The sequence below is a fragment of the Condylostylus longicornis genome, unplaced genomic scaffold (assembly GCF_029603195.1).
Source record: "Condylostylus longicornis isolate FDR11 unplaced genomic scaffold, ASM2960319v2 ptg000440l, whole genome shotgun sequence".
In the NCBI taxonomy this organism is placed as follows: domain Eukaryota; kingdom Metazoa; phylum Arthropoda; class Insecta; order Diptera; family Dolichopodidae; genus Condylostylus; species Condylostylus longicornis.
Window position 1 is genome coordinate 1,395 of NW_026578399.1, and position 17,247 is coordinate 18,641.

Consider the following 17,247-nt stretch of genomic DNA (forward strand, 5'->3'; position numbering starts at 1 on the left):
CGGTCGTCCACCAAGCTGTGGGGGGTGCTGGTGGAGACAGGCGTTGGATTCGTTGTAATCCCGAGGGTCCAAGAAGGAAGGCTCCGAGCAGGGTTTGGCCGTTTTAGTTGCGGCGTGAAGCATCACAATCGGCATGTCATATACAGTGGCACAAAATTTGTGAACAAATTTGTGGCCCCCTGTATGCTGACATCTTGGAAGGAAGTTAGAAATAGACTGGCATAGGAAAAGAAGTTATGAGATTTGACATCCACTAAATTGCGACAATATGATAAACTAACAAGTGCCACTGGCATTTTGAAGAATAAACGAGCTCATCCCGCACAATAGTCATATCATCATCTTCATCATCTGCTGACTTGGAAGAATTTTATTCGTACGGCATATTTGATGGTTAACTCCAGCTTTGTTCTAATCCGTTCAACAGATCATGATCGTCTCTGTTATACACATCATACAGGCGACCACAGCCATATATTAGCCAGAAGTGCATTGTTGTCGTGCCGCTCAGGACTGTTTAGGAGTTCAACCACAGCAAGAAGCCAGCAGTAGAAATCGAAACAATGAGAACCCCGAACATTAAGAGCTGAATCTACAACCCGAGAAGGAATGAAAATCGAAACTTCGTCTGGCTTCAAAGGAATGTTTTCCCATTCACCCCTTTTGTCTGAATACACCCAATGAATTATTATTCCGAGTGGGAACAACTGACTGAACGACAACCAACTGAAACTGAAGCTAACTTACGGCTTCAAATTCTTCGATAAGGCTGGATCATTGTGACCCAAAGGGCATTAACACAAAATATAGGATAAGAGGTGCGAGAGAACAACACCTTTTATTGAGCAAAAGTCTTAAAGAAGAAAAAAAGAAGAAAAAAAGAAGAAAAAAAGAAGAAAAAAAGAAGAAAAAAAGAAGAGGAGGAAGAAAAAGATGATAAATTGTTGATTGGTCTCTATGTAAATTGTTGATTGATCTCATTGGTTTCGTGTGCTTTTCCTATGGCCTGTATGCATTTGGGACATTTTTCTTCATTTTTTATCCAAAACCAAACTCAGTCTTCTTTCTCTGCCACACATTTTATGAATTTCATATTGCCCCCTTGAGGAGTTTCGCCCTCATTGTATTCATAGAACCATTTTCCCGAACTTTAGGCTATGAGCCTGCCATTGTCTATTGAGCAGGTCAAAGTCTCGTTCGTTAACGGAATTATCCAGACGAGTATGACTCTTCTTTGTAAGGGGCATCAACAACACAATTTTTGCTAGAGGCGCATCAACTTCGGTTGTGTGCCAACTATGTTTCATAGAAGTTTTTAAGAACAAACCACACGAACAAATCGAACACAGAATCGTAGGTTGTATTCTAGTGTGAGTTTGTAGCAGAAAAAGAGGAAGAAACAAGTTTGCGTTTAAGATAGCTACAGTTCGAAAGGGTTTGAATTGTGGAAATCTGATACGCAAGGATTGGGGTTCAAGAATTGCTTCCATTTTTCTGCCGTACTTGCTTCGGAAGCATTGGAGTTGATTCTGCACTGACGAAACGAATATATCCGCTAACAGATTACTTGGAAAAGAGTAAGGGATTGGCTGAACAAAAACAGGTAAACATAGTGCTAGTGATCAGGCTACGTGCCCTCAACAAAACCCAACTCCAAAACCCCATCTAGCGGGTAAAGAATCGCCAGACCTCCATCGCGGGCACTCCACTGTAATGAGGTCTGATTATTTTTTTCAATGAAAAGTATTTGAAATTTTTTGTTAAAAAATTAAACTTATTGACTAATGGTGGACATCCAAGGTCATCCTTGTGTGTACTTCTACACAAATCTATGCTTTAGATATGAAAAAGTCAGTCGTTTGTGAGATCAATCAACAATTTACACTGAGTGAGGGTAATCAACTCCGAGCATCATGGGAAGCTAGTTAACGGAACGGTTATGAAGCCAACTCTTTTCCACCAGGGCCCTAATTGTTGTGTTGATACTTGGGGCCCTGAGAGAGCAGATTCTTGGGCTCAATATGGCCGCTTAACGTCTGAAACTTGGAGGAAGAGAGATGGCCAAATGGCAAAACTTATGCATTGTGATCACTTGGTGCTCAATCAAGGCAACAATCAAATTTTAAATCAAAAAATGCGTTGTCCTCGCTCGAGACAGTAAGTAGATATGGCTCTGCTAATATCAAGTCATTGTCCCAGTTCGGATCTAGTATTTAGCAAATGCATTTGGCACGATGAAATTCAAAATGGCGAGTCACTGAGAAGAGATGGTGCGTAAGAAGTCCCTAGATTTATTGTCCCAAAACACGGCAAATAAAAAAGAACTAAGTTTTTTCATGAAATATTTGCTTGCTGGGATTCAGGTCGTTAGACACAATGCCGCACTGAAATGTGTGGCAGATCGTTCTCGAACAAAAAGAGAAGATAAATGGCAAGAATGTAAACAATATAAACCACTGAGGCACACTTTGGTTCGCAACCTGTACATCGTCTACTGGGATGATTCTTTTGTTCTATCCTCAACGATCCTTCGAATGACCCGTCAACCATTTCCGGATCCTTATTCCGCTTCCAACGATACGCCCCATAGAGACCGCCAGCTATCAAAAGAGCAGCGACACCCGAAGCAGCACCAATAGCAACAGGGATGGAGCTTATTCCCGATTGCCGAGCTTGAGATTCATCCTTTTGTGTTCTATCTTCCTTTCTTTTTTAGAAGAAAGACAGAAGTTTCTGAGAACGACAAATCTTGGATCCATACCCAGCTTGTCGTTGTCGGCTTGTTTTTTGGAGTTGTTGTCCGAGTCGGTTTGTTTTTGAAGTAGTGGTAGTTGTTGTCGAAGTAGTGGTAGTTGTTGTCGAAGTAGTGGTAGTTGTTGTCGAAGTAGTGGTAGTTGTTGTCGAAGTAGTGGTAGTTGTTGTCGAAGTAGTGGTAGTTGTTGTCGAAGTAGTTGTTGTCGAGGTCGGCGCAGGGGTTGGGGTTGAAGTGTCTTCGGATAACGTCTCTAGAATCTGTATGGCTTTTACAAGATCTGGCTGACGGCCAACATTTCTGTGATCTGCGAAGTTCTGTTCCACTGTCGTATAGAATTTGACGAAGTTGTTTTGGCTCCAGATTCCCGATGCCCTTGGCCCTTGCAACACCTTGAATGAACGCAGCACAACCAGCAATTATGGTATTGGCACTACCAGTTCCTCCATAAGTGTGAGTGTAAAGATCTCTCTTCCCTGCCTCCCATGTTGTGGTTGTCACTCCACCACCTGAAGTGCAAGGCAATGTGCCATCTAGCTGTGCATCCCTTTCTTACCCCACGACCAGAGATCGACGCGAGATCCCCACTCGCTAAAGTCTGATTTCTCTCCGTTCCAGGGATCCCCAGCTCCCGCATAGATTGCACCAGAGTCCCTTTCCCGGGAGTATTTACCCTTAAAAAGGGGATGGTCCAAATCCATATAGCCATTTGCAGCTGTGGAAGCCAAGGAACAGATGAAAAACGCGAAAAAAAACCAATTCATACCTGCAGTAGTGACATGAATTCCTTGCTTACCACGGCCCATTTGTCAGGTAGTGGACTCCGATTTGGAGGACATCTCCAGCATCAAGATGATCTCCAAAAAGCAACAAGCGCCTCAGCAGAATATCCCGAATAAGCTGACTCTGAGTCGCGGGCAATTCCTCTAAGTTTTACTCCCTTCCCCCACATCAATCCGGCTGAGCATGTTGCGTGGTAATAAACCTCCTCGGGTTGTACAAAAAAAAACCAAAGATGGTCTGGGAGGAAGGTCAACGTTGTCTCCTGTGTTTCCAGCCAATTTTTGCGCCTCAATTGCATTCACTCCACCAAGCTTATGTCGCTCGCTTATGTTTCAACTGAAAGAATGCTCGCCGATCTTCTTACCAAGCCCCTGGCAGCTCCACGGTTCAAGATCCTCCGAAATTCCTTCATGTACGATTCTCTCTCTGCTCCATCAATGAGCTCAGACGAAGAAGCATGATTCGCTCCAATCTGGGGAGGTGTTAAGATCTTGACTTAATGCAGATTATTTTACTGGTTCATGTCCCAAAACGAGATTTGCGCTACACAAAAATCGCACAAAAACCACTATCAAATTTGTTCTGAGATTTTTCGCTGTATTTCCGAGGTGGTTTACAGAGAGGGACATCAGGACAAACCGGCTCTTCAGTCACAGACTCCAGGGATCCAATAAACACCATCAATTCATAATGGCTGATCTCACGCCTGATACAATTGAGAATTCTTCCGTTTCAATTCACAGAAGATATCAGTTTTGTTTGGCAACTAACCACCCCAGTCGCATTATCCCCGATCTCTTGTTGCCTGGTTTAAATAAAGCCAATACATTGCATCAGGACGTTCTTCGTATTTTAGATCCAGTTGATATTCAAAGAATTGTCGGCGACGAGGCGTTGAGAATGACGCCCGAGCTTTATTCTCGAGTGCTGAAGAGTCGGTTACGCTACCCAATTCCAACCGATCTCCATTATTTGCCGGAGAATAATAGTTTCACTCGTACAGGATTTCATGGTGGTATTCTGTTGCAGTTGTGCATTGTTCTCGACCAAGCTCGTGTGCCATTCAGCGGTCATCCTACAGAAGCATTGGGTACGCCACAATTCAATGATTGTGTGCAGAACCCGATTGATATTCTTCTTAAGATGGTTTTGGGAATTCGACTCGACCAACGGCGAGACGCAGCAGAACTCCAACATGATCGCAATATCCGCAGACCAGATGTTTGTATGTTGATCGGATCAGTTCCTGTTTTCCGCGGAGAAGAGAAAAACCGCCGATGAGAATTTGGCAAGAACCCAATTACAACGAGCCTCTCCTGCGAACCAACGGTTTCCAATTCTTGTTTGCACGCGTGCCGATTCCTGTCTTCGCTTTTATTGGTACAGCGTCCACAACCCATTGGTAGATCTTAGTGATCCGAGCCGCCCTGCCGATTTGCGGTTGCCGGAATTCGATTTAACGTTTCCTGATGAGCGTGTTGCATTGCTCCCAGTTTTGGTTAACTTCTGTATTTATCTAAACAGCTGCCTAATTCCTGCGCTGATGGAGCTAGATCAAGAAATTCGTATGGGTTCGCTGGAGCCTCCAGGATACTGCGAGTTCACCATCCAACAAGGTCGTGTTCGGAAGGAGTGCAGGCGATGGACTCCAACAGTACAAGACATCTACGCTGCTCTTCGTGATGACACAAGCGGGCAACATTTGAGGGTCTACTCGGTGGTTCAATCAGAAACCCTCACTGTGGAAATGGATCGTTTAGAATTGCCAGGCATTCCAATGAATCCAGATGAATTTATTTCTTGGGCCCGCTCCTGTTTGAGGACACTAGATTTTCTCCATGGCAGAGAATGGGTACATCGGGACATTCGAATTGAGAATGTTCGTTGTACGTTGAGGAATGGAAGAAGGGAGTTCTTTCTAATGGATTTTGACTGTGCTTGTGGAGCTGGTGCCCCAGTAGTGTCTCCGTTAGCAACCTGGCCTCGTAGTATTCGAACGCTTCCTACTTTTGAAATTCGACATGATATTGAGTTGCTCAGACAGATGATCATGTCCCAACTCCCAGTTTTATCATTCAGATGTATGGCGCTATTCATGGACGGCGGTAACAATACCGTTCCATTGCTCCAGTGTGATACTTTGCAGCAAATTAGTGCGCTTCTAAATCAATGTGAACAAATAATTCAATAGCAATATTTGTTGTTTTTTCTCTTTTGCCCTTTTGCATTCTCTATTATTTGCAACATTTCCGAGAACGATTGTACTGACCTGGACGATAATGAATTTCTTGTAAGTTCGAATGTACGTCGAGGAATGGAAGAAGGGAATGAGTCAGAGAACGCCATCCATAGAGTGAGTCAGAGAACATCATCCATAGAGTGAGTCAGAGAACATCATCCATAGAATGAGTCAGAGAACATCATCCATGGAGTGAGTCAGAGAACATCATCCATGGAGTGAGTCAGAGAACACCATCCATAGAATGAGTCAGAGAACATCATCCATGGAGTGAGTCAGAGAACACCATCCATAGAATGAGTCAGAGAACACCATCCATGGAGTGAGTCAGAGAACATCATCCATGAGAACATCATCCATAGAATGAGTCAGAGAACATCATCCATGGAGTGAGTCAGAGAACACCATCCATAGAATGAGTCAGAGAACATCATCCATGGAGTGAGTCAGAGAACACCATCCATAGAATGAGTCAGAGAACATCATCCATGGAGTGAGTCAGAGAACACCATCCATAGAATGAGTCAGAGAACACCATCCATAGAATGAGTCAGAGAACACCATCCATAGAATGAGTCAGAGAAAACCATCCATACAGTGAGTCAGAGAACATCATCCATAGAGTGAGTCAGAGAACATAGAGAACATCATCATCCATAGAGTGAGTCAGAGAACATCATCCATCGAGTAAGTCAGAGAACACCATCCATGGAGTGAGTCAGAGAACATCATCCATAGAGTGAGTCAGAGAACACCATCTATAGAGTGAGTCAGAGAATACCATCCATAGAGTGAGTCAGAGAACACCATCCATAGAGTGAGTCAGAGAACATAGAGAACATCATCCTCCATAGAGTGAGTCAGAGAACATCATCCATGGAGTGAGTCAGAGAACACCATCCATAGAATGAGTCAGAGAACATCATCCATGGAGTGAGTCAGAGAGCATCATCCATAGAGTGAGTCAGAGAACACCATCCATAGAATGAGTCAGAGAACACCATCCATAGAGTGAGTCAGAGAACACCATCCATACAGTGAGTCAGAGAACATCATCCATAGAGTGAGTCAGAGAACATAGAGAACATCATCATCCATAGAGTGAGTCAGAGAACATAGAGAACATCATCATCCATAGAGTGAGTCAGAGAACATCATCCATCGAGTAAGTCAGAGAACACCATCCATGGAGTGAGTCAGAGAACATCATCCATAGAGTGAGTCAGAGAACACCTTCCATAGAATGAGTCAGAGAACACCATCCATAGAATGAGTCAGAGAACACCATCCATTCAGTGAGTCAGAAAACATCATCCATAGAGTGAGTCAGAGAACATAGAGAACATCATCATCCATAGAGTGAGTCAGAGAACATCATCCTAGAGTGACATCCCTCGCAACATTAATGAAACACGGAACCTTCGATGAATATAACAGCATCGTCAAGAACAACGTCTTTGACCTAGTTCCTCGCCCTCCTGACAAAAACATCGTCGGCGTTAAATGGGTATGGCGCCTCAAGTACGACAGCAAAGGCCGATACAAGGTCGCTCAAGACCCAGAAATTCGGAGAAGACTGAAACATTTGCGCCAGTAATTCGGTATGACAGTATTCGAATCCTGCTCGCGCTCATGAACCACTTCGATCTCCATTGCCATCACATTGATGTTGTGACTGCCTTCTTAAGCAGTGAGCTAAAGGAAGAAGTCTATGTTAAACAACCCCCAGGCTTTGTTGATTCCGATCACCCAGATTATGTTTGGAAACTTCGATGAACCCTTTACGGCCTAAAGCCCAATGGAGTGGAACTCAACCTTCGTCACCTTTCTTGCCTCACTTGGCTTCCATCAACTGCGTTCTAATCATTCCATCTTCCTCAATTCATCTACCAACGTGCCAACAGCACTCGTCCCGACATCTGTTTTGCTGTGCACAAACTCGCTCAGTTCAACACGTGCCACGACTCTGTTCATTGAGATGCAATTTAGCGGATTTTCAAATATCTCCTGAAAACAAGTGACCGCGGAATTATTTTTCAAAGCAGTTGCACAACCGATCTACAGCTCACAGGCTTCTCGGATGCCAATTGGGGAGGTGAAACCGCAACTCAGTGCAAATCAACAACAAGATTCGTCTTCTACTTTCTCGGTGGTCCAATTCTTTGGTCTTCCAAGAAGCAATCCACTGTAGCTCTCTCCTCGTGTGAAGCAGAATACGTCGCATTGTCTGACACTGCGTCTACAGGGATTTGGACAAGACAATTGCTGCAAGAATTGCAATTGGAAATTGCTCCGTTTGTTCTCTACGTTGACAATCGCTCTGCAATTCAAGCCGCATCTAATCCACTGCATCATGGATGAAACACTTCAACATCCGCTACCATTTTGTTCGCGACCTTGTTCAAAAGAAGGAGACTGACATTCGTCCTGTTGCGTCGGCCGAAAACATCGCCGATATCCTCACCAAGCCTCTAGCTCGTCCAGCATTTGAAGCTCACTCTTCCAAGCTTCTGCAGGGGGAGTGTTAGACTGTTAACAATGCTGTTCCTAGAGTTTTTACCTTCTCCTTTTTATCATTAACTTTCCCCTTTTTTCTACAACTCTATATTAAGAGTTTATCACCAGGCATTCCAATGACTCCAGATGAATTTATTTCGTGGGCCCGTTCTTGTGTGAAGCCATTAGATTTTCTTCATCGGAAAGGTTTTGTACACCGGGAATTGAGAATGTTCGTTCTACGTCAAGAAATGGTGCTGCAGCAACTCCCCTACGAACCTGGCCTGTCCAGATTCGAGGCCTTACTGATTTTGAATTTCGTGATGTTTGACTAATGATCTTGTCCTAAATCCATCATTGAATGAGGCTATTCATGAACGGGTGTGTTACATTGGATGACATCAATGTTCAATGTGTAGTGATGCACCAATAATACTTGCTGGTTGTGTGTCTTCCCTTGCGATAAAAATCTAGAATTTCATGAAAGGGACGCCTGTCCTGAAGAAGTGGCGAACCCCGGTTTTTGCTGTGTTTCCTAACGAACCTTTTTTACCACTTCCCAACTTAACAGGCCATTTAAGCCTTTACACCTTTTGTCAACTTCTAATTGTTCGCCTTGATTGTGTCTCCTATCTTGTAAGTTGATCATCTTCCTCCGAATTGGGTATCTATATGGATGTGATCGTTCTCCCTCAGAGTGTATCAATGGAGCTTATTCGCGCTTTGCAAGAATTCGACAACAATGCAACCTTCAATGATCCAACAACAATTTTGGGAAGTGACCGCATTCCGTGTGGCCTCAAGTTGAAGTACTGGCGTGCAATACATTCCAGAGACGATGCAGTGCCTCTCCGATTAGTAGAAGGGTTGAATGGTGGATCGGAACTCACAGCAGAAAGATTGTTGAGTGACGGCATGGATACCCTTGAATTGGAGCGTCCTCTCTGTGTGAAATTGCCAACTTCTGAGGCTAGTACTGGCGACTTTTTCAATCGTGAAGGTGAATTGAGGTTGAAGAAGGTTTTCGAAAATGTATTAGATGCTGACCCTGCCCAATTTGAAAATACTTCCTCATCTGCAACCACTGAAGTTGCCCAGTTCACTGGACTTAATCATTTGACAGTTATGGCATTCAGAAGTGTACTTGGACTGCTTGGAATTAAAGTTGATATCTTTTCAAACCAGATGGCGTAAGTGTATTGTTTCTTGCTACCTGTTATTTTTCCTATATTTATTACAGGGTGCAAGAGACCCGAAATCGACCTGATACTTCACTCTTTATTTCGGGATATCTGGCATTTCTCAAGGAAGATAAGAAGGAGCGAGCCGGTCTGAATGAGGCTGAAGCCCAGCTTGCGCATTATGACCCCTTCATAGGGCATGAATATCTGGGTTGCGCAGCGTGTCCAACGGAGCTGAGGCTCTACTTACGGAACCAAGGTGGTAGAAGAAATGCAACAACCCTCTTAGGAACATTTGCCATTGAAGAGAAATATCAGAGAGCCGACTTTTGCAGGATCATAATCAATATCTGTCGGTATTTATACAAAAGAGTTATACAGATAGGATATCAGTATCTTCATCGTGACGTGATGGTTCGTGATTATCAAAAACGTATAATCAAAAGAGATGACAGAATATTGAAGATCACTGATGTCAGCGATAACCGCAAGGTACCGGATCCTCAGGCTGTAGAAGCTGCTTACAACCTTGCTGAAGGCGACAATGAGAACTTCCCGCATTATCAAGCCTCCGGCATTTTGGATGTACAGCAACTTAGAAGCTTCGATGTTTTGAATGAAGTAACTGGTGTAGAGGTCAGAGGAAACGCTAGATTTCTGGTTGTTGTTATGGAGTACATCCCTCAAGTCGGACTTCCACTTTCAACAAAAGAAGCAGTCCAAGCAGCACGTGACATTGCGCGATCACTCCATCAGTTTCATAGTAACAATCTTCTTCATACAGATGTTCGCTGGGCAAATATCCGGAAAAGAATTGGTCATGATAATGCCATAAAGTTTGTCTTAATTGATCTTGAATTTTGTCGCACCGGACCAACTGTCAACTTTGGTAGGAATCGGTACGCAGAGTGGGGCGAGCTGGTTCTGACTGATGGCAACTACAATTCACAATCCGAGATGTATCAATTTGGGCTGATGATGGTTAACGTTAGCCAGCTGTTACCAATGTTTTACAATGAAGACAGCTTTGAAGCGCAGATTGCGGCATTCTTCCATTCTGTAATCCAACCCCCAACAAGGTGCCTTCCAGCCAATGACATAGCTCAGCAAGCTGATGCTCTTTTGGATGCTTGGCCAGAGGATTGACAATAATGGAACTTCGTTTCTCCGCGCAACAGCGAAAGCGATTCCACGACAGCAAAAGACACAATAACAAAAAAAGCCACCCAAATCCTCCAGCACCGAAGCTGATGAGGCTGCCAAACAAGACAAGGAATGTTGCCAAACAAGAAGCAGGAGCAATGGCAGCAGTTAAAGCTGGCCAAGCAAAAGCAGGAAAGAATGACAAACATGAAGAATCTCACATCAGCACCTAAAACTGACTCGAAGGATGATGCGTCGAGTACACAAAATAGTAAGGCTGATTTTGACTGAAAAAGATCTTGATGAAGGCATCCAAAAGATTGAATTGGATTTATTTTTTGATTAGACAATCAACATTGTTAAACATCTCACTCGCTGAATTCTAATAGTGAAGGGTGTTTGTAATGGATTTTGATAATCTATCTCACTTAAATTTAATTATTTGATTTCCGTTTTGTTGTAGTTCTAGAGAAGTTGAGAGTATGAGATGCCTCATTGCGTTCAGCCTTCATTGAAGGATGAACACACAACGGTCGTCCACCAAGCTGTGGGGGGTGCTGGTGGAGACAGGCGTTGGATTCGTTGTAATCCCGAGGGTCCAAGAAGGAAGGCTCCGAGCAGGGTTTGGCCGTTTTAGTTGCGGCGTGAAGCATCACAATCGGCATGTCATATACAGTGGCACAAAATTTGTGAACAAATTTGTGGCCCCCTGTATGCTGACATCTTGGAAGGAAGTTAGAAATAGACTGGCATAGGAAAAGAAGTTATGAGATTTGACATCCACTAAATTGCGACAATATGATAAACTAACAAGTGCCACTGGCATTTTGAAGAATAAACGAGCTCATCCCGCACAATAGTCATATCATCATCTTCATCATCTGCTGACTTAGAAGAATTTTATTCGTACGGCATATTTGATGGTTAACTCCAGCTTTGTTCTAATCCGTTCAACAGATCATGATCGTCTCTGTTATACACATCATACAGGCGACCACAGCCATATATTAGCCAGAAGTGCATTGTTGTCGTGCCGCTCAGGACTGTTTAGGAGTTCAACCACAGCAAGAAGCCAGCAGTAGAAATCGAAACAATGAGAACCCCGAACATTAAGAGCTGAATCTACAACCCGAGAAGGAATGAAAATCGAAACTTCGTCTGGCTTCAAAGGAATGTTTTCCCATTCACCCCTTTTGTCTGAATACACCCAATGAATTATTATTCCGAGTGGGAACAACTGACTGAACGACAACCAACTGAAACTGAAGCTGACTTACGGCTTCAAATTCTTCTATAAGGCTGGATCATTGTGACCCAAAGGGCATTAACACAAAATATAGGATAAGAGGTGCGAGAGAACAACACCTTTTATTGAGCAAAAGTCTTAAAGAAGAAAAAGAAAGAAGAAGAGGAAGAAGAAAAAAAGAAGAAAAAAAGAAGAAAAAAAGAAGAAAAAAAGAAGAAGAGGAAGAAAAAGATGATAAATTGTTGATTGGTCTCTATGTAAATTGTTGATTGATCTCATTGGTTTCGTGTGCTTTTCCTATGGCCTGTATGCATTTGGGACATTTTTCTTCATTTTTTATCCAAAACCAAACTCAGTCTTCTTTCTCTGCCACACATTTCTTTATGAATTTCATATTGCCCCCTTGAGGAGTTTCGCCCTCATTGTATTCATAGAACCATTTTCCCGAACTTTAGGCTATGAGCCTGCCATTGTCTATTGAGCAGGTCAAAGTCTCGTTCGTTAACGGAATTACCCAGACGAGTATGACTCTTCTTTGTAAGGGCATCAACAACACAATTTTTGCTAGAGGCGCATCAACTTCGGTTGTGTGCCAACTATGTTTCATAGAAGTTTTTAAGAACAAACCACACGAACAAATCGAACACAGAATCGTAGGTTGTATTCTAGTGTGAGTTTGTAGCAGAAAAAGAGGAAGAAACAAGTTTGCGTTTAAGATAGCTACAGTTCGAAAGGGTTTGAATTGTGGAAATCTGATACGCAAGGATTGGGGTTCAAGAATTGCTTCCATTTTTCTGCCGTACTTGCTTCGGAAGCATTGGAGTTGATTCTGCACTGACGAAACGAATATATCCGCTAACAGATTACTTGGAAAAGAGTAAGGGATTAGCTGAACAAAAACAGGTAAACATAGTGCTAGTGATCAGGCTACGTGCCCTCAATAAAACCCAACTCCAAAACCCCATCTAGCGGGTAAAGAATCGCCAGACCTCCATCGCGGGCACTCCACTGTAATGAGGTCTGATTATTTTTTTCAATGAAAAGTATTTGAAATTTTTTGTTAAAAAATTAAACTTATTGACTAATGGTGGACATCCAAGGTCATCCTTGTGTGTACTTCTACACAAATCTATGCTTTAGATATGAAAAAGTCAGTCGTTTGTGAGATCAATCAACAATTTACACTGAGTGAGGGTAATCAACTCCGAGCATCATGGGAAGCTAGTTAACGGAACGGTTATGAAGCCAACTCTTTTCCACCAGGGCCCTAATTGTTGTGTTGATACTTGGGGCCCGCAGATTCTTGGGCTCAATATGGCCGCTTAACGTCTGAAACTTGGAGGAAGAGAGATGGCCAAATGGCAAAACTTATGCATTGTGATCACTTGGTGCTCAATCAAGGCAACAATCAAATTTTAAATCAAAAAATGCGTTGTCCTCGCTCGAGACAGTAAGTAGATATGGCTCTGCTAATATCAAGTCATTGTCCCAGTTCGGATCTAGTATTTAGCAAATGCATTTGGCACGATGAAATTCAAAATGGCGAGTCACTGAGAAGAGATGGTGCGTAAGAAGTCCCTAGATTTATTGTCCCAAAACACGGCAAATAAAAAAGAACTAAGTTTTTTCATGAAATATTTGCTTGCTGGGATTCAGGTCGTTAGACACAATGCCCGCACTGAAATGTGTGGCAGATCGTTCTCGAACAAAAAGAGAAGATAAATGGCAAGAATGTAAACAATAAACCAGTGAGGCACACTTTGGTTCGCAACCTGTACATCGTCTACTGGGATGATTCTTTTGTTCTATCCTCAACGATCCTTCGAATGACCCGTCAACCATTTCCGGATCCTTATTCCGCTTCCAACGATACGCCCCATAGAGACCGCCAGCTATCAAAGAGCAGCGACACCCGAAGCAGCACCAATAGCAACAGGGATGGAGCTTATTCCCGATTGCCGAGCTTGAGATTCATCCTTTTGTGTTCTATCTTCCTTTCTTTTTTAGAAGAAAGACAGAAGTTTCTGAGAACGACAAATCTTGGATCCATACCCAGCTTGTCGTTGTCGGCTTGTTTTTTGGAGTTGTTGTCCGAGTCGGTTTGTTTTTGAAGTAGTGGTAGTTGTTGTCGAAGTAGTGGTAGTTGTTGTCGAAGTAGTGGTAGTTGTTGTCGAAGTAGTGGTAGTTGTTGTCGAAGTAGTGGTAGTTGTTGTCGAAGTAGTTGTTGTCGAGGTCGGCGCAGGGGTTGGGGTTGAAGTGTCTTCGGATAACGTCTCTAGAATCTGTATGGCTTTTACAAGATCTGGCTGACGGCCAACATTTCTGTGATCTGCGAAGTTCTGTTCCACTGTCGTATAGAATTTGACGAAGTTGTTTTGGCTCCAGATTCCCGATGCCCTTGGCCCTTGCAACACCCTGAATGAACGCAGCACAACCAGCAATTATCGTATTGGCACTACCAGTTCCTCCATAAGTGTGAGTGTAAAGACCTCTCTTCCCTGCCTCCCATGTTGTGGTTGTCACTCCACCACCTGAAGTGCAAGGCAATGTGCCATCTAGCTGTGCATCCCTTTCTTACCCCACGACCAGAGATCGACGCGAGATCCCCACTCGCTAAAGTCTGATTTCTCTCCGTTCCAGGGATCCCCAGCTCCCGCATAGATTGCACCAGAGTCCCTTTCCCGGGAGTATTTACCCTTAAAAAGGGGATGGTCCAAATCCATATAGCCATTTGCAGCTGTGGAAGCCAAGGAACAGATGAAAAACGCGAAAAAAAACCAATTCATACCTGCAGTAGTGACATGAATTCCTTGCTTACCACGGCCCATTTGTCAGGTAGTGGACTCCGATTTGGAGGACATCTCCAGCATCAAGATGATCTCCAAAAGCAACAAGCGCCTCAGCAGAATATCCCGAATAAGCTGACTCTGAGTCGCGGGCAATTCCTCTAAGTTTTACTCCCTTCCCCCACATCAATCCGGCTGAGCATGTTGCGTGGTAATAAACCTCCTCGGGTTGTACAAAAAAAAACCAAAGATGGTCTGGGAGGAAGGTCAACGTTGTCTCCTGTGTTTCCAGCCAATTTTTGCGCCTCAATTGCATTCACTCCACCAAGCTTATGTCGCTCGCTTATGTTTCAACTGAAAGAATGCTCGCCGATCTTCTTACCAAGCCCCTGGCAGCTCCACGGTTCAAGACCCTCCGAAATTCCTTCATGTACGATTCTCTCTCTGCTCCATCAATGAGCTCAGACGAAGAAGCATGATTCGCTCCAATCTGGGGAGGTGTTAAGATCTTGACTTAATGCAGATTATTTTACTGGTTCATGTCCCAAAACGAGATTTGCGCTACACAAAAATCGCACAAAAACCACTATCAAATTTGTTCTGAGATTTTTCGCTGTATTTCCGAGGTGGTTTACAGAGAGGGACATCAGGACAAACCGGCTCTTCAGTCACAGACTCCAGGGATCCAATAAACACCATCAATTCATAATGGCTGATCTCACGCCTGATACAATTGAGAATTCTTCCGTTTCAATTCACAGAAGATATCAGTTTTGTTTGGCAACTAACCACCCCAGTCGCATTATCCCCGATCTCTTGTTGCCTGGTTTAAATAAAGCCAATACATTGCATCAGGACGTTCTTCGTATTTTAGATCCAGTTGATATTCAAAGAATTGTCGGCGACGAGGCGTTGAGAATGACGCCCGAGCTTTTTTCTCGAGTGCTGAAGAGTCGGTTACGCTACCCAATTCCAACCGATCTCCATTATTTGCCGGAGAATAATAGTTTCACTCGTACAGGATTTCATGGTGGTATTCTGTTGCAGTTGTGCATTGTGCTCGACCAAGCTCGTGTGCCATTCAGCGGTCATCCTACAGAAGCATTGGGTACGCCACAATTCAATGATTGTGTGCAGAACCCGATTGATATTCTTCTTAAGATGGTTTTGGGAATTCGACTCGACCAACGGCGAGACGCAGCAGAACTCCAACATGATCGCAATATCCGCAGACCAGATGTTTGTATGTTGATCGGATCAGTTCCTGTTTTCCGCGGAGAAGAGAAAAACCGCGCACCCGATGAGAATTTGGCAAGAATCCAATTACAACGAGCCTCTCCTGCGAACCAACGGTTTCCAATTCTTGTTTGCACGCGTGCCGATTCCTGTCTTCGCTTTTATTGGTACAGCGTCCACAACCCATTGGTAGATCTTAGTGATCCGAGCCGCCCTGCCGATTTGCGGTTGCCAGAATTCGATTTAAAGTTTCCTGATGAGCGTGTTGCATTGCTCCCAGTTTTGGTTAACTTCTGTATTTATCTAAACAGCTGCCTAATTCCTGCGCTGATGGAGCTAGATCAAGAAATTCGTATGGGTTCGCTGGAGCCTCCAGGATACTGCGAGTTCACCATCCAACAAGATCGTGTTTGGAAAGAGTGCAGGCGATGGACTCCAACAGTACAAGACATATACGCTGCTCTTCGTGATGATACAAGCGGGCAACATTTGAGGGTCTACTCGGTGGTTCAATCAGAAACCCTCATTGTGGAAATGGATCGTTTAGAATTGCCAGGCATTCCAATGAATCCACGTGAATTTATTTCTTGGGCCCGCTCCTGTTTGAGGACACTAGATTTTCTCCATGGCAGACAATGGGTACATCGGGACATTCGAATTGAGAATGTTCGTTGTACGTTGAGGAATGGAAGAAGGGAGTTCTTTCTAATGGATTTTGACTGTGCTTGTGGAGCTGGTGCCCCAGTAGTGTCTCCGTTAGCAACCTGGCCTCGTAGTATTCGAACGCTTCCTACTTTTGAAATTCGACATGATATTGAGTTGCTCAGACAGATGATCATGTCCCAACTCCCAGTTTTATCATTCAGATGTATGGCGCTATTCATGGACGGCGGTAACAATACCGTTCCGTTGCTCCAGTGTGATACTTTGCAGCAAATTAGTGCGCTTCTAAATCAATGTGAACAAATAATTCAATAGCAATATTTGTTGTTTTTTCTCTTTTGCCCTTTTGCATTCTCTATTATTTGCAACATTTCCGAGAACGATTGTACTGACCTGGACGATAATGAATTTCTTGTAAGTTCGAATGTACGTCGAGGAATGGAAGAAGGGAATGAGTCAGAGAACGCCATCCATAGAGTGAGTCAGAGAACATCATCCATAGAGTGAGTCAGAGAACATCATCCATAGAATGAGTCAGAGAACATCATCCATGGAGTGAGTCAGAGAACATAGAGAACATCATCATCCATAGAGTGAGTGAGAACATCATCCATAGAGTGAGTCAGAGAACATAGAGAACATCATCATCCATAGAGTGAGTCAGAGAACATCATCCATGGAGTGAGTCAGAGAACATCATCTATGGAGTGAGTCAGAGAACA

General features: G+C 43.6%; 2 protein-coding genes across 2 annotated transcripts; both read right to left on the reverse strand.

The window, feature by feature from the left end:
• Window positions 1-253: 253 nt before the first annotated feature.
• On the reverse strand, window positions 254-3,558 carry LOC129617184 (BEACH domain-containing protein lvsB-like). The gene is made up of 6 exons (XM_055532557.1): window positions 3,519-3,558; window positions 3,309-3,467; window positions 3,145-3,261; window positions 2,762-3,077; window positions 2,455-2,707; window positions 254-358 (listed from the first exon to the last, which is right to left on the reverse strand). The coding sequence occupies exons 1-6, from the start codon at window positions 3,556-3,558 to the stop codon at window positions 254-256; spliced, it is 990 nt and encodes a 329-aa protein (XP_055388532.1).
• A 10,177-nt stretch (window positions 3,559-13,735) lies between these two features.
• Window positions 13,736-14,668, reverse strand: LOC129617185 (uncharacterized). Its single transcript, XM_055532558.1, has 5 exons — window positions 14,629-14,668; window positions 14,419-14,577; window positions 14,255-14,371; window positions 13,893-14,187; window positions 13,736-13,838 (listed from the first exon to the last, which is right to left on the reverse strand). The coding sequence occupies exons 1-5, from the start codon at window positions 14,666-14,668 to the stop codon at window positions 13,736-13,738; spliced, it is 714 nt and encodes a 237-aa protein (XP_055388533.1).
• Window positions 14,669-17,247: the final 2,579 nt, after the last annotated feature.